The 17,350-nt window shown below is 39.7% G+C and overlaps 1 protein-coding gene across 2 annotated transcripts; it reads right to left on the bottom strand.

Annotated features, from left to right (window-relative positions):
• Positions 1 to 1,276: 1,276 nt before the first annotated feature.
• On the bottom strand, positions 1,277 to 7,477 carry ZBTB42 (zinc finger and BTB domain containing 42). Of its 2 annotated transcripts, none has more exons than XM_075193588.1 (2): positions 7,118 to 7,477; positions 1,277 to 5,109 (listed from the first exon to the last, which is right to left on the bottom strand). In XM_075193588.1, exons 1-2 carry the CDS (start codon positions 7,188 to 7,190, stop codon positions 3,665 to 3,667), a joined length of 1,518 nt encoding a protein of 505 aa, XP_075049689.1. In that variant the 5' UTR covers positions 7,191 to 7,477; the 3' UTR covers positions 1,277 to 3,664. The 2 variants fall into 2 exon arrangements, with proteins under 2 accessions (XP_075049689.1, XP_075049690.1); XM_075193589.1 differs by lacking the exon at positions 7,118 to 7,477 and adding an exon at positions 5,758 to 6,026.
• Between the last annotated feature and the right edge of the window lie 9,873 nt (positions 7,478 to 17,350).

The raw sequence follows: 17,350 nt of genomic DNA, 5'->3' as shown, positions 1-17,350 counted from the left end.
AAGTTAAGCAACTTAAAATATTCAAGTCACTGGCAAGCTATTAACCCACAATTTACATCTTTGTTTGCATCTAAAATTGACCTCCATCCCAAACACAAATTGTATTGAACTCTTTAAATCTTAAGCGCTTTCCCTAGATGTAAGCGACTGCTGAACACTCTCCTTACCAGCCTTACAGTTTAATCATTACTAGTCCAGCAATACTGAGCAAAACAAAACTTTTGAACTCAAAGTTTGGCTGTGAAGATTGCAACTGCTGCCAATTCCAGATGTGGGGGGTAGATAGGATGTTGGTACACAAGTTGTTTTTGGCTTTTTTCAAGTCATTGAAGTTGACCCGTCATCTATGCAGAATGACAACAGCTATTTAGTGAGCTGATCTAATAATCAACCTATCAATTCACAAGGAACAAGTGAGACTTGAACCACTTTGAATCTGTTTGTTACATGTTTTGGATGCAAAAAAAAAAAGTAAGGGTTTGAGAAACAATTACAAATACACTTTTGTTGTATCACAAGTATAGAACATCAAAACTTAGAATGGGCAGTTACTGTTGTCAATAATTACTTCAGACCATGTCTTAATAATCTCAGTGGACAGTATCTTTTGTTTATAGATAAGCCTTCCGTCTTGCTGGCATCAAATCAAGTGCCTGTAAATGCCCTGATTAAAAGAAAATTATTAGTTCCATTAGAAAACGAGTATTGGGCAGGTTTAAAATTAGTGAGCTTCGCTGTCTTGGCGGAAACATCTGCTTTTGTGAACATACAACTGTTTGATTTTTTTTGATTTTTTTTAAAAAACAAAGTAATTCGAAGCCACGCATCGAGAAATAGGTCATTTCTAACAGATTTAGACTTTATTTTTGACAAGAAAAAAAAATTTAAAAGAAAAAGACATCAATCCTATCCACGATTGTCAGTTTTACACACACTGAAAGTTGTACAAATTAAAACACCACACAAACTAAAGAATTACAAAAAGAAAAAAAAAACAAAAACATTTTTTCTGTAGAACAGCAAAATATTTTTTTTTTTTTTATAAAATATATTCCAAGCCAACAGGTCTGTCTACATATTATATAGTATAAAACTTTATACAGAAATAATTACTGTTTTTTTGTTTTTTTGTTTTTCAACATATATACGTTTTTTTGCCACCTCAAGAACTAGGAACTAATAATTTTCAGTGATTTTCACAGAATTGGTGTGAATAAATTTCACATCCAGTGTTAAAACCCAAGAGCAGCTCTACTGGTACAGATTAAAAAAATAATTACAGATTTATTTATTTATTTTTTTATACCCAAAACTGCAACTGTGCAATGTGTACAAAATAAACACAAATACTTTTCCATTATTCCACCCCCCCCCCCCCCCAACCAAGATATCAGTGTTATTGACTTCAACAAAAAAAATAAGTGCAAATGTCATTGCTTTCAAACCAACAGAAAAATAAACAACAAGGTAATTGGACATTGCACGAGCAATTTTTTTTGTTTTGTCCATGCTGATCAGGCATGTGGATGCAAGTTCTCCTCGTTGTTTAATTGTGTTGTCAAACATTACTTTACCATGTTTTATTAAAGTTTACATAAATTAAATATTTTAGAGACAAAATATAAAAGAAAAAAAAAAAAAAATCAAAAAAACATACAGCAATTTCTCCCCTTTTGGGGATGTTCACTTGAAAAGGGTCAAAAGAAACACAATGCTAAAATAAAATCTATAATTATAAATCATTTCACTTCAAATAAAAACTAATAAATATTATATCAAGTACCATCAGGAACAAAATAACTTAATTTTAGTAGTTTTGTCAGTGCTATTTCCAATCACAGCAAAATAATATAGCTAACAAGTAAGTAGAACTAATGTACCTTGGTGTATACTACCAAACAATAATGTTCACACATACTACAAATTAACAAAACGAAAATCAAACGTTCATAGTATCATACCTTCAATGTGAATGTAACAGCTCTAAGAAAATTAAAAAAAAAACAAAAAAAACAAGTACAATCTGGTAAAGAGATTAGACGGTCGTTATATAAATATAGTTTTTCACATTACACAAACAATTTGTGAATCAAATTTTGCAACTAAGGTTGTTTGGTTCTATTTTATATAATTATGTGTATTATATCATATAAATGCCTTCATCTTTTCAATGCCAAAAAGGACTTAACAAATTTGCACTAAAGGCAAAATTTTGGCACTTCAAATGAAAAGCACATTAGTGTATAAAAAGTAGTGTTTCCTATGATTGAGGCTTTTTTTGATTCATGTACCTTCTCCACTTTTGTAGAATATGAAAAACCTTACAGGCTTATTAAAAACCAGTGCCATTAGGACAAATGTTCTGTAACTTCTAGCAAGCAATCATATACAAGCTCTCTTAATTTTATGCTGGCTAAACAGATCAAAGGTGAGACCGGATTGGCTGCTAAGGGGTTATCATTGCACAGTGATATAATCTGTTTAATGTCATTTTAATTGCATATTTTAAGACTTTTCAGAGGATTCTGGGAGTATGACAGGGGCCAAACGGGTAACTCTTTGAATACAATAGCTTAGCTCAGTCCAGGAATATTTAAGACGTTTGACATAACAGATAAACATTGAAATTGGATTGCATAAGATAACAGTCTTCATGCAATAATGTCAGTTGATATGTACCCTGTGAAAAGTTCGAAATGGGAATTCTATATTTAATTTCAGAACTATTTGTATCAAAAGAATACTAAACACTTCATCTGTATTAGATGATGGGGGAGAAGAAAATGGTACTCTGTGCTCTCTACACCAAAAATTAATTTGTGCCAAAATGAGAGAATTCATCAGTCTTAAAAAATAGTCTTGCCAATTGAACAGCACTTTTTTGAGGGGTAGAAAACACTATTATAATACCGAAATTTCATTAAGACGACAATAGTCAATACTTGTAGCAACAGAACATTGAATTAATTGTTCAATACCTTAATTCAGGAGATTCTAACTTTCTCTTAATAGGTTATCAGCACAGGATATTTTGTACCACGTTCTAAATACTGTTGGTTGAAATGTTGATATATGACTTTAGGAATCATGCAAAGACAAATTAGCGCAGTAAAACTGATATAGGAAAAGGGTGCAAGGCAATAGTTCTTATGTTTGCCAATGGGCCAGTGTATACTACAACTTTTGTAATTTATAACTTTATATAGGTAGTTTTTCATACTTTTTTTTTGCATTTACTCTTCATTGAATGTAACCAACATTAGTAGGCTACATATTTCATATCCCATTCAGATTTGCATATACTCTACATTAAATATTTTGAATTATTAACACTTGGAAAAAGAAGTTACAGGGAGGTTGTAGAGAAGTTTGGCAATACACCAAATAAGGATAACATCATTTTTCACATTGTAATTTGCACTATTTTTCCTTCCCAATTTTCATATGCAGTAAACTGCCACATTGGTGTGATCTTAACAGCCCGAAAAGTAATTCTACAAATAATATATATTAAAAAAAAGAAAAATATTAACGATTTAACTGCAGAAAAGTGAGAAACATGGGTAGATGCACTTCCGTGACTTGATAGGTGGTAAAAGTGCCATCATCGAGATTAGTAGAGAGCTCAACTTTGCCTAATCATCAAAATGAACATCGTCTGTCGCTAAACAACCAATGACTTTACTAGGCCACAGTGAAACTTACGAATGTGTCTGTACAAGTCACCTGACTGGGTAAAACGTCTCTCGCACCATTTGCACGCGTGTGGCTTTTCCCTAGTGTGGACCACGGCGTGGCGGCTGAGATTATGGGAATATTGGAAACTTTTTCCACACTGGCCGCAGGTGTAGGGCTTTTCGCCCGAGTGCGTGCGTTCGTGTCTTTTTAGCGTGTACATACAGGAGAAAGTTTTACCGCAGATAGTGCAGGTGGGGACAGAACCATCCGGGGACATTTTGATGCGGGAACCGTCCCTGTCTCGGAAGTGAGAGCTGAGATGAAGTTGCAAAACGTGCGGACTTGGAAAAACTTTGCTACATAGAGGGCATATGCAAATTTGTCCCGGGGACACAAGGACACCTGACGTGGAAATATCTGAGGAATCCATGTCATCTTCACTCTCGTCTCGATCGTGATACAAGTCATCTTCCCTAACGTGAGAATTTCCATTTCCTGTGAACATGTGTCCTAACCCTGTCATTAGGCTTTTGGCTGAATTCCCAACATGTTGACTCTTTGGACTCTTTCCTTCACTGTCCTCCTGTTCTGACAGCAAGTCTTGTTCATCCTTAACAAGTGGCACAGTGCCCTGCTGCTGGCTGTCGGAAGCCAGCTGTCCAAAGATGTAGGAGGGGTATAAGGAATCTCTCCCAGAAATTGGCTTGAAAGACAAATCTAGAGCACAATCGCCATCACTTGGAGGCTGTGTATGGTTAGCAGATCTCTGGGACAAAGGGCATGAGGAACTATTGACACTGGCTTTTGTTTTTCCAGCTGTTGTCTTGCACGTTACAGCCTCAGTCGAAACCGAACTGACACCTTTCAAATCAGGGGTCCAGCCGGGAAGCCCGCAGACCTTTTCCTTCCAGATAGGCTTCTCACATTCTGGAGTGGAGATCTTTTCTTTATTTTCTGCACTTAAGAGATGCCCTCGTTGCCCGTCGGCGTCAGAGAAGCCGTCCTCTTTCTCCAAGTCAGAACCGTCCTCACCGTTTTTCTCTCCAGAATTCACTTCTTTATCTTTCAGCTTGCCCTTGCAGACTTTTACAATGTCATACATGTGCAGATAGCTTGCAGCGGCCAGAACATCTTCTACTGGAAGATTGTTGAATTCCAGCTTCCCCTCGTACATGAATTGAAGCAGCAGGCTGAATGCCGGGGCCGTGACAATGTCACTGTTCAGATGCACAATGTCCCTTTTGTCTAGTTGGTCCCTGTAGAAAAGATGGAAGTACATGCTGCAAGACGCCAACACAGCCCTGTGAGCTTGGAATCGAGCTTCTCCAACTAAAACAGTACAGTCACACAGGAAACCCTGGTGACGCTGCTGACTCAGACATTGCAGCAACTGGCGGCTATGGTCTGGAAACTCCATTCTTCCTTCATAACCTGTTCAAAACAGGAAAAACTTGAATGTTACAGTAAACTAAATCCTCTTAGCAGCTGCAATACACAGAGAGCTAGCTGGCAACACATCGCTAAAAGCCAAACACATAACGTCCACTGTTCTGTACTCTACGGCATGTTGCATTTCGAGGCAAAGCCTCATCTAACTGCACCTGCCAGGAACAGGAAAAACTTGATTTTAAATAAACAATGGCTTCCAGGAGGCAGTTTTTCAAAGCTTTGTCCCTCCTGGTCAGTGCAGCAGATCCCTGGCAGTAAGTAGTTATGGTAACCGCTGCCTTTTAAACACAAGGCTGCTCTCTACAACTTAAAACTTGTATGTGCTAATAAGACAGTCTAACAAGCGATACATATTTACATGGCACAGCACAGCAACAGGGAGTTGTACACAAAATATATACGGTATATACACAGACCTAAACTGCTGTGCAGAGAAATGATACAAGATCACAATATACTCAACCATGCCAGCGCCATTTAAACTAGTAGTTTTATCTTAAACTAAAAACACTTCCACTAAACAACTTTTAGATATAGTTTTAAAACAAAGAAGAAAATAAAAAGTGCAGTTAAAGTGCCCAGATAGTGTCACAAAAAATAAATAAATAAATAAACTGACCCCTGTCTTACCTTCCCCCTCTGCAACAAAAGGATGTAACAGTTCATGGGATATGCCCCAGGGACCTTAGGGTGAGCCAGCTTTCTTCTCTGCCATGACTTGTGGTATTACAAGGTCTCCAGCAGACAGGCAGAGAGCAGCAGCAGCAGTGTTGTCCCTGTGTCAGTGTGTGTGAGGGAGGAGGAGGCTGCTGCTTTGCTAATTACACAGCAAGCTGGAAAGTCAGCTGCTCTGACTTCACTACGATAGAAATGCTATCTCCAGCTGTGCTCCTCTTAATGCCATATGTTACTGCAAATCTAGCTACCAGCCAACCACGCTGCTTGCTGCCTTTTAAAGTTTCAACTTCCCCATTTATAGCCATCTATAACATGGGTGCAACTGCTGGTCAGATTGGGGAAGGACGTAAGTCTTGTAACTTTACCAGGGCTGGCTTTCTGTTAGAGAGGTACAGGTGCATGCTCAGGACAGCGGTTAATAGCAATGGGGCTGGTAACTTATTACACAGGCCTATCCAAAACGGATTATTCTTTTTTTTTTTTGTTTTTCATCAAAGCGTTTATTGCTCTCATGCAAAACACTGCAATTCGCTGCTTTGCCTATATTAATGATTATCAGCTTTGTGTGCAATAAACTTTACTAATATTGTTTAAAAAATGCAAACTTGTATGTGTTGATACTATCCATAATATATATTAGTAATGTGCATAAATAAACATTGCAAATATAAATAAACATTGTAAATATAAATAAACATTGTAACTATATGCGGAGTTTATGGGGAAGGGTAAAAGAGTCTCAGGGTTTTAAAAGCCCCTTAAACCCCCCTCTTAGAAATTCCTGCCTGCACTCCTCCAGCTCCCCGGAATCCAGTGACCCGTGGGGAGCACTGTCTGTGACCTTTGCAGCTAGTCCCCGGCCTGTAATTTCCAACTGTAGCAGGTTGCACGGAGTTTAAGGAAGTGCAGACAGACCTCATTGTATCCGCAAACACCCCCCCCCCCTTTTCCCTTCTGCCTTCACCCTCTAGCTGCCAATTCAAGCCTGCATCATTGTTTCCCACGGTTCCTCTATGTGAATCACCCACAAAAAAAAAAAAAGAATAAAAGTTGTTGCTCTTTTTAGACGTCTTTAGGCAAATCTACAATCCCTTAAAACAAGACTGGAGTTATTTGCTCTGATGATGTCAGATAAATAGAATAAAAACTCAATTTAGACCACTCTGGTCTTTGGAACGTCCCTGGGGTGTTGGGCAAGCCGTAGTCCAGATGGGGTCTGCAAACTTGTCTCATCCAGTTGGAAAAAAAAAAAAGAGAGACCCCTCTTCCCCTCCCTAATTATAAGATGCTGGTAAGAGGATGGTTTACTTACAGGAGGGTTTGGGGGTTCCAGGGGCTGGTGTGTGGTTTAAAGCCCAGAGTTTGTGGGGATCCTGCGGCTTCATGGAGATCCCCAGATGTTCGAGCTGGTGTCACCTCCCTCTCTCTGGCTGTGTTAGTGGCAGCCTAGCAGCGCCGTGTTGTTGGAGCAGGTTGGTAAGAGGACACTCTCGCGATAACCAGTCTCTCCTTCTTTTCTCTCTCTCTCTCTCTCTCTGTCTCTCTCTTTGCACACAATAGTTGCAATACTCCGGGGCTGCCTCCCAGCCTCTCCCCCCCCCCTCTCTCTTCTCTGCTCCTGGGCTCAGGCTCGGTGTATGGAGCTCTCCCGTGGTGGATTCTGTGCGCAGCGCCTGGCACTGGACACCGTCCCCTGCTCCCCCCCTCCCCACCCCAAGCCAGCAATGGGAAGTGTTACCACCGCTGCTGGGAACCAATGGGAAAGGCGACTGCTGCAGCTGTGCCCTTCTCAGATAAACAGGCTGCTCCTGTTATAATACACTGCTCAGCTAGCAAGGGCAGGCTGGCAGTTTTTTTTGACTAAGGGGAGAGAGAGGGGGGGGGGGGTGTACTGGCCCACTGTACCCAAACCTTACACTTTGGTATTAAAAAATTTCAGGTACAGGTCAAAAAAAAAATAATCTACTGGTCTAGTAGTGAGAAATGTTAATTCTGAACTCAGCTGTTGCAGAACCTCTTGGAAGACAGCAAACTGTCACTTGTACTTTTTACATGATTTCACATAGCAGAAAGGCAGTCGCAGTTTGGCAGGCTGTCAATACATATTTACTTGTCTCAGGAGTGACGTGTTGTGACTCAAGTGGATACTGAAATAAGAAGAGGAAGTATTTATTAATTTGTTTAAATGATCTAACTAGTGCAGAATCTCAGAGGGAATCAATCATTAATTTGGTTTCTAGCTATTCTAATACATAAAGATGGCAAGAGGCCCAATGACAAGTGATAGGGCATATTATCAATAAACAATATATAATGGCGCTGGACAGCATATGGTGTTACAGAAGAGAGGCCTTTAATGCTGCAAGAAGAGCCTTCTGCTGTTCGGGAACTGCAAATTCTGCCAAGCCCTGCTAGACATTGTTAGGGCTTGGTGGGACTTGTAGTTCCACAATAGAGGGAGAGCTACAGGTGGCTTTTTTGTGGTATGAGATCAAAGAGGACAGCAGACAGGTTAAATTAGGCGTTGGGCCTAAAAGTAATTGCCGTCCAAGAGTGTCTGCCTTGTGGAAAGCAGTCATTTTTGAAACGTGTATAAGTAACCCCTGCAGATTGCCCCATATCACTAGAATAAAGCTGTGTACACACCTATGCAATCTTACTTCAGATGTAACGATTTACTGTCAGATCTGTGATCTTCATCTCTCATAACCATCTGCTTAAAAGATGGTGACTCTGAACAATCTACAGATATCTGCCTATGCTGCTGGTGGTAAGTGCGTACACACTTCCACATTTACCCGACATCGTTCCATCGTTGAACGTGATTTTTAGGACGTTTATAAAACCAAATCAACAGATGCGATGTGTTTTGGCACAATAAAACATGATAGTGGCAGTGTACACACTAATGCGATATCTGACCAAACGGTTGTGAATTGTGTGATCTGCACGATAATTGCATAGGTGTGTACCCACAATTTGCTGTTTTATTTTTACTGTGTAAACAGATGAAGAATTGTACAATAGGGTGTTTGTGGCTAAGGAATGTGTTTGTGCCGTACCCTAATGTACTTTCTGTACCCCACATCAGGCGCGGGCTGGCAAATTTCAGCCCGGGGGGCGCACAGGTGGCCGAATCACATGACACGCAATGCGGCCGTTCAGTGGTCACTGTGAGTGGCCCGGGGGGGCGATTCCCCCCTGCCCCCCGGCCCAGTCCGCCCCTGCCCCACCTGCCCTTTGTACTTAGATAACATCCTCTGCATCTATCGTCGATCCCACTAAGATAACTGAGTAACACTGGTCCAATCAATTATCACATAAAAGTATCTTTTAGGCTACATACATCACGACACTTGTAATTAATAGTTAAAATGAAAGTAAAATTTTTATAAAACTCATTGTGTTTCTGTTTTATATATCTGTTTATAGTGGTTGAAGTGGTGCAATTTGGATTTACAAGCAAAGTAGTAGGAGAAGTGGCGGTATGGCATACCAGCCCATTTGGAATACTGTGGGTAGGTGTATATATATAAATATATATATATATATATATATATATATATACACACCACACTGCTGCTTGGCTTCCATGGCAATTTCGATATGTATCATCATGTATCGGAGTTCCTATCCAATGTCAGTCAAGATATTATTGTGCAAGATATGCTAGGACAATTTTTTGGAAAATGTGCATTACCACTAATGGCATCATGGTGGAGCTGCAGAGCCCTCACTTAGAAATTATGTATTGTTGGAAATTATAGTTTGTTAACTATAGTAGGACAGGACCAATTATCATAGAGTACAGGAAGGGCTTATGTATTTGTTTAATATGTGATGTTGCATTCCATTAAAAGCAAGATTGGGACATTGCCTTTGAAAATCCTTTGTTTGACCCTGTGATTAATCCCTCTCTCCTATACTATGTATATGTGTAATCCTTGCCTCCAAGATCATGCTCTTGCCCCTGCTAGGGTTAAACCAGGACAATTTCTAAACTCCTATACAGAACAAGAAACTGCAGCATTAGTTAAGGTGCATGCATACACATATTACTATGTAGAGATGCAGCAAGCAATAGAAATAATTCAGGTGCAGCCATGCTAATTTTTATTGCTTATTTTTTAATGATGTCCAGATTATCCATCTGGTTTGAAACGATGGCAGTCATAAGACAGGTATCGAGAATCGTGCTGTAAACCGGTGCCTTGGCCTGTTAAAGCAGACATCAGAGCTGTGTAATCCGTCACATGTGGCCGGGATTGGATCATGTGGTAGTCACAAAAGAAAGCTAATTTCTCCATGGGTTAAATATAAACGAGGTAAGCTGCAGGGGAATCCAGGATAATCTTCCTTTGCATATTTTTACTGCAACGAACAAACAAACAGGTGAATATCCTGTGATTGCATTTTTTTTTTTAATAGTTGATTTCTTATAAAATGTGTCAGTGAAGCAATACAATTAAATTTAAACAACACTTTACAACTTCACATGCAGATGGAGTAGTCTTTAGTGCGGTGAATTTAAATAGCTAATCACAGGTAAGGTCATGTGATATCTGTCACAAGACTGTCACTAATATAAACAGAACATTATTTTTTCTTTGGAGCACAAGATTTGCCACGTTACATAGTTATATAATAATTATGCATGTATAGGTTTTTTTTTTTTATATGTAGGAGCTATGAACTATGTTTACAGGTCAACTATTTGGATGAGGACTAAAGGCTCAGATCTTTATTTAATTCCGCACATCGCTCAGTTTTTTTGGATGCTGTGAATATTTCCACATAAGCTATCATTTAACAGCATGTATGTCTTCTGGCTCTTGCCTCCCGATGTTTTGATCGTCATTATATTGCTGTGTATAATTTTTGTTTGTTTATCTAGTATTCAGTAGTCCGATCAAATGCAACATTTTTTTTTTCAATGTAATATTGCAAAGTGTTGTTAGTTTATACCTATGTCATTGCACCGGGTGATCATTTTATGCTGTATAATTATTTTGGTTCACTATGTTAATTAATGTTGATTGACTGATACTATTGTGGCTGTTTTGGGTTATATAGAGGGAAGTTTGGTGCACACATGACTTCACAAATGTCCTGTTTGGGCCGAAACATTTTTATTTTGCTGTGTTGATTAAAGGGCTCAGGGGATGTTGCTGTTTATCCAGCCATTGTTTTTACTTGAGTGTTAATTATTTAAGTAGAAAAAATAAATAACCAAGATTGTTCTTTAAGCAAAACAAAATTGCGAGACCTATTGTGCAAACACCTAAAAGAGCTAAAGTACTGCTAAAGAGCACCCCCTCTAATAACCAGAAAAGATAAAAAGACAATAGCAATAATAATATAAAATAGCAAACTCAATTGGAAAACTACTGGTGATAGAGGTTAATCTATTTCGGGGTTAATATAATAATTTAATCAATGTAATATTGGCCAGGACAATATATTACAAGACTTTATTCTGCAAACACCTAAACAGTGAAGACAGCTGTGGAGTTTTTCTTTTTTTACTTCACAGAAGACGTAGCCTCATGTCAAACACAGACTTCTGCATTACACATGTCATGTATTTAAACCTGGCTTAGACAACATGTGCCTCTCCAGCTGTTGTTGACTTAGTCCCTTCAGGGCTAGTTAAGACATACACTTTAAGAACATTTGGAGAGCCACAGGTTCCCTGTGTCAACTATGTCTGAATCATAGATCATCATTAGAAAATAAAGTCAACCACCATTTCCTTTTACGAAATATAAACTAAAGATTACATCTAATTTGTATTTGGGTTTTTAAAAAAGCTTTAAGTGTTTCTGTGACCATTTCATATTTTATGTAAAAATGGCCCATAGTTTATGCTAAATGGTCCATAGTTGCGATTTGATCATTCCTCTTGACACATTACAAGCCCCTGTGTATTGTAGCTCATGTCACTCTTAATTTTAAAAAATATAATAACCATCCACATCTTGATTAATAAAATCCTAAAATTGGATATTTTCATTGGGACTGCCAAAGTATAGCCGGCGAAAGGGAGGGGCCTAAGAATAGACACGCCTCCATCCCATGAAGTAAATCAACATCCATTCTTGGGCACGGCAATCCATCACCTTGCTAGACATCTGGCAATGTCATGCCTCTCTTCCTATTGGTTACTTCCTCGTACTGCTGCTTCAATTACGCCCATATCCTCCTGCCCAACTCTACCTATATGTCCTATGAGAATATTTACTTGTTCCGCAGCCCTGCACAGAGATCTCACTCACATCAGTTCCTGCCTCGTTGGAACTTACACACACAGACCGAGCGAGACCAAGGTCATTTTTATGATATCTGATTGGTTGCTATAGGTTACAACACATCGCTGCTCTTTGTACATTGCATTTTATTTTACGTGACTTACGCAGTGCCCTAGCAGGGCAAAAGGGAGAAGAAAATGAAGATCTAAGCGTTACAGTAACATCTGAACTTGCTTCTTTAGCAATTATTTAGATGCCTAAGGGATTGTGCTTAATTAGATATGTGATCTTATGTGCAGTAAACGGTGAGCATAGGCCACTGTATTCAAGAACCTTCTCCACTTCAGATGGTAATGCAGCTTTAAGAAGAAACTAAAGAATTTTAAGAAGTGCCAAGTGCAAAATCACTTCTCTTGTCACAGATCTATCCTACTATTAATACTTTTGACAACGCCACAACACATAGAGACCCTACAACTCCGCCCTACAACCGAAATTCACAGTGGTACGATGGACCCCAGTAGTGCAGGGGGCAATGGCTCTGGTCCCTGTAATCCCTCTTACTCAAGACCCTCAGCTCCCCCTCCAGACTCCACCAGAGATCCGAGAGAAACTGAAGCATCAGGACCCTCTCTCATTCAGGGAGTGCGCATTCTTTCATTCCACTACAAACTCTGGAGCAAAGACAGACATCAGGTAGACAATTGATCGATCCACCAGACAGTTTCCCAGAGAACAAGAGGATCCACAAGTGCATATGTGTCATGGACACTCCAGAGCCTCTCTTCTGGGACACAAAAGCAGAAGCAGCTTTCACATCCATCAAACAGGCCCTTTCTTCTGTCCCAGCTGTGGGTCTTCCAGACTACTCTATACTTTGCACTCTTTGTTGTCATGAAAAGGAGGGTATTGCTTTAAAGTTACTTGCATGGAGAAAAACACCACCCTATTGCATATTACTGTACACCTCTTGCTTCCATACACTCTGGTTTCTCTCCTTGTCTTACAGCTGTTGCAGCTACTGTATTTGTTGTAGAATTCTCTGAACCCTTTGTTCCGTATTCATCACTTGCTGTAACGTTTCTACACGCGGTAGCTGCATTTCTGTTCAAAAGAAAGATGCAACACGTGTCCCATGCAAGACTGACAAGATATAACATAAGTTTACAGTCTTCTGCACACAAGACTCTCACCAGTTATCCAGTGTTGAATCCTGCTTCCCTTTCACCTCTATCCACAGAGGGGGAGCCACATGACTGCATGCAAACAATACAAATTAGAATTTTCAAGACACATCTGTACACAAACCTGATCTCATGTAGATTTGAATAGTCTTAGAAATGACTCGGGTACACTAGTTGCAGAAAGTGCTGCATAATGATAAGCCATTTACCTACTAGCTACTCATCACAAATGCTGAGTTAGTGGCCCCCAGAACATAATGCATACTTGTTAAGAAAAAAACTTCACATAGTCATACTGATTCTCAGTATGCATTTGGCGCAGGACATGATTATGGGCAACTTTAGCTACAAGTGAGTTCCTCACTCCAGCTGGGCTACAGGTCAAACATGGCCTTCATTTTGTTCAACAGCTATATGCGTTACTATTATCTTCTGCCGCACACATGATGTCTCCAAAGGTAATGCCTTGGGTGACCCCATCACCAAAACTGCAGCACTCTTGTACCAAGGCAGGTAAACTAGGGTTGACTTTACTGATATAACTATTCTCTCCTATTGCTCCAAGATAAAGTCCCTGAGACTGAAAAGGCTATATGGAGGTCTTATGGTTGTATATTAGTCTCATCACTTGTGGCACTGTCCTGATGGGCTTTTAGTGGCACCTATAGAGCCACTGCCATATGTTGTTCTCTTAAGTCTAAATTTGCTAACACACACACACACACACACACACACACACACGGAGAGAGAGACTATGGTTAATTTACTAGCAGCCAATTAACCTAATAGTAAGTTTTTGAAGTGTGGGAGGAAACCGGAGCACCCAGAGTAACCCACGCAATCATGGGGAGAACACAGATGAGGCCATGGCCAGGAATCGAACTCATGACCCTAGTGCTGTGAGGCAAAAATGACTAAAGATTCTGAATCACTTAATTTCAGGTCAGGCAAGTTCAAACTACATATTTTAAATTTAAGGAATGTGGAAAATAGGAAACTGAAAATGTGTGAAATACCTCATAGGTATTAAGATAATGATGCAGTTGAGCTGAAGAGGCTCAAAAGATAGGAGTGTGGAAGAAGATCTTAATAGTCAGAGCTTCATAACACAAATTCCTTTCATTGTAAATGAATTGCAAAGTGTCCTAAAAGGATAATAGGGAGAAGAAACTCATTGTGTAAGTGTGATGATAACATCTGTACTTGCTTCTGTAAAAGTTATGTAGATGCCTAGTGCTGCTTTCATATTGCCGGGTGACAGAGTCTCCCACCCCGGCAAATTTCCGGATCAACCAGGATCACACTGAACCCAGGTCTGCCCGGGTCTCCCTGGCAACATTACAAGAGGAGCTTTGATTGGCTCCTCTTGTGATATTATTATTATTATTATTATATTTTTTCTTTATTATTAACTTTCAGTAGTTTTCGGTGAGACCCGGGTTGAAAAACCAGAGTCTCACCGTTCAGACTGACATCTACCCAGGTCGGACCCAGGAATAAGCCTGCAAAAGACCCAGATCTAATTCCCAGGTCATCCGACCCGGGTAGATGCAGCCTCAACCTCGACCCGACAATAACCCAGGTATTTGAGGCAGTGTGACCAGGATATAAGAGATTGTACTTCATTAGATATGCAATGTTATCTGAAGAAAACCACGAGACAAGTCCTTGATATTCATGCTAGAAAAATTCAGTATTGATTCCATGTTTAATTACCAAGAAGGGAATGTGTTCTGTTCTGATAAAAGTAGCTGCTTACTCAGTGTCACGACTATGTGTTGCTTACCTGCTATTGTTGGCACTACTCAGAGGAAGGTGCGGAATCTAACGTGCCCCTGGTATTCACCAGGGACCTCCGCAAGAATGTATGGACTCCGCTACAGGGCCACGCAGGTCGCGGTCCTTTCACGAATCAGGTAGCGAGGTACGTGAGAAGAGTGTCAGACTGGCCGGGTCGGTAACTATGTTGGCAATAGAAGTACACCAGGAATATCAGGAGGGATGGTGAGAAAAGCCAGGTCGGTAACGTCTGGAAGCGCAGTACAATAGGGAGATCCAAAAGGGGTGGTCAAAACGGTCTGGGTCAGAAGGGTCACAGGCAATCAAGAGAAGTCAGGAACAAGGCTAGGTACTGTAAAAAACATAGGAAACGCTGGAGGCAGGTTAGACCTGATACTCTGGCACAGGTGAGCACACAGGAAGCTCCTTATAAAGGCTGAGGAGCCAATGAGACAGCAGAGGGCAGCTGAGGACAGCCTGGCAACCAGACGCTTGAGGGGGAGATGCAGCCGGCCGGCCCGAAGAGACAGCGAGACAGCGCCTGACACTCAGCAATAATATTCTTGTGTATTGAGCATGAATAATATGTTAACTTGTTTTTCCTTTTAATTGTTTCATGCCATAAATATGGTGCATATGTGCTGGTATAAATACTCTCCATGACAAAATATAGAAAAATATGGCAGCTCCAACTCACTGTTTCAGGAAATCGTTTTCTCGCTTTTTTAAATAGTGATATATAAACAGGTAAAGTATGTAATAGTCTGATATAACACATATTTCTACTCTTAAGAAGTTAGTGACATGTGAACAGTGTTTTTCTCAATATATCAGAAAATGTGTTTTTTTTTTTTTATTGTTTTCGTTCCACTTTTAGTGATATTTATGCCTTTGTAATGTAGTTGTAGTGTTTTATGGTTGATTTGTGACTACATATCTATCTATCATATACATATCTACAAACAGGTTTGCATATGTTTATGTGAAATGTTGCAACACATGTTGACATTCGTTTTTAAAAATTTGGGAATGGTGGAAACTATTTTGATGATTGTGAAAATGAACTTTATAAAGCATAACTAAACATAACATTTAGTTTATAATTGCATACGTTTATTATATTGCTATGTGATGCTTCCTGTTAGATGCAGTAAAAAGACATTGATTGTTGGTAAATTTGTGCCTTTGATGGTTTAATTCAGTGTTTCTCAACTCCAGTCCTCAGGACCCACTAACAGCGCAGGATTGCCAGGTGACCAATGAAATAATTATACCACCTGCTACATTGTGTCAGTCAGTAATGAATACACCTGTGCTCCAGCAAGGAGATATGGAAAACATGTACTACTAGGGGGTCCTGAAGTTGAGAAACACTGGTTTAAGTCCTCCTTAAAGTGTGAAACAAAGATGATGACTATCGCCAATGGATAGATTTGTAGGGTCAGGAAAAAGGAAGCATATGAATCTCATGTCATGAATGAGATCAAACATCTCCGATATATATACCAAGCACCTCTAACTCCCTTTCCTGAGGAAGCAGATAGAGGTCTGAGAAACGCGTTGCATCCATGGAGTAGAAAATATATTTTTATTTTTTTTACATAACCTCATCTTACATGTCGGTTTTAACCATCCCACATTGTATATATTTTCTGACACATTTTTAGACAACAATAAATCCTTTTTTTTTTTATATAAAAAAAAAGTTTCTCTGAGTTTTGTCTTTTTTTAATATAAAGAAATATATATATATATATATATATATATATATATATATATATATACAAAGAAATGTTTTATCTGAAATCCCTTCATTTAAATATAAACTACTCTTTATTAAAATGAAGGGAATATATTGAAGAACACTCTTCAAAAAGTTATCAATATGCAATAAATGTATTTTTATATTGCTATCTTCATCATGCAGTGTACACTACTGGTGTGTTTGTTGTGTTTTCTGGGACACACACAACTCGGGAAAATTTAAAAGACCACAGGACACAGCAGGCTCGAAATCAAAAATCGAACCACACATCATATTAACATTTGTTGTACTCAATAAGCATGGGTGGACCAGTGGCGCACGCAGGGGGGGGGGGGGGTTCTGAGTCTCCAGAAACCCCCCCTGCGCTAACTAAGTGGCCGCCATAGCGGCACTATCCTATACAGCAGCCGCGGCGCTGTCAAAGAAGCGTCCTCGGCGGTGCTGTATTGTATACAGCACCGCTGCGGACGCTTCTTTGACAGCGCCGCGGCTGCTGTATAGGACAGCGCTGCCGATACAGAGCTGCTGCACATGCGCGTCCCCCCCGACAATCCTGCGTGCACCCCTGG

This window comes from Mixophyes fleayi, chromosome 12, assembly GCF_038048845.1.
Source record: "Mixophyes fleayi isolate aMixFle1 chromosome 12, aMixFle1.hap1, whole genome shotgun sequence".
Taxonomy (NCBI): domain Eukaryota; kingdom Metazoa; phylum Chordata; class Amphibia; order Anura; family Limnodynastidae; genus Mixophyes; species Mixophyes fleayi.
Note: the sequence above shows the minus strand (reverse complement) of the source record. Positions and strands in the feature narration are given on the sequence as shown.

Excerpts from the sequence above, each read along its gene's own strand:
- ZBTB42 (XM_075193588.1), bottom strand. The coding sequence starts at position 7,190 with ATGAAGCCGCAGGATCCCCACAAACTCTGGGCTTTAAACCACACACCA. Across the intron at positions 5,110-7,117 it reads TGGAACCCCCAAACCCTCCT|GTTATGAAGGAAGAATGGAG; the intron begins GTAAGTAAACCA and ends TGTTTTGAACAG.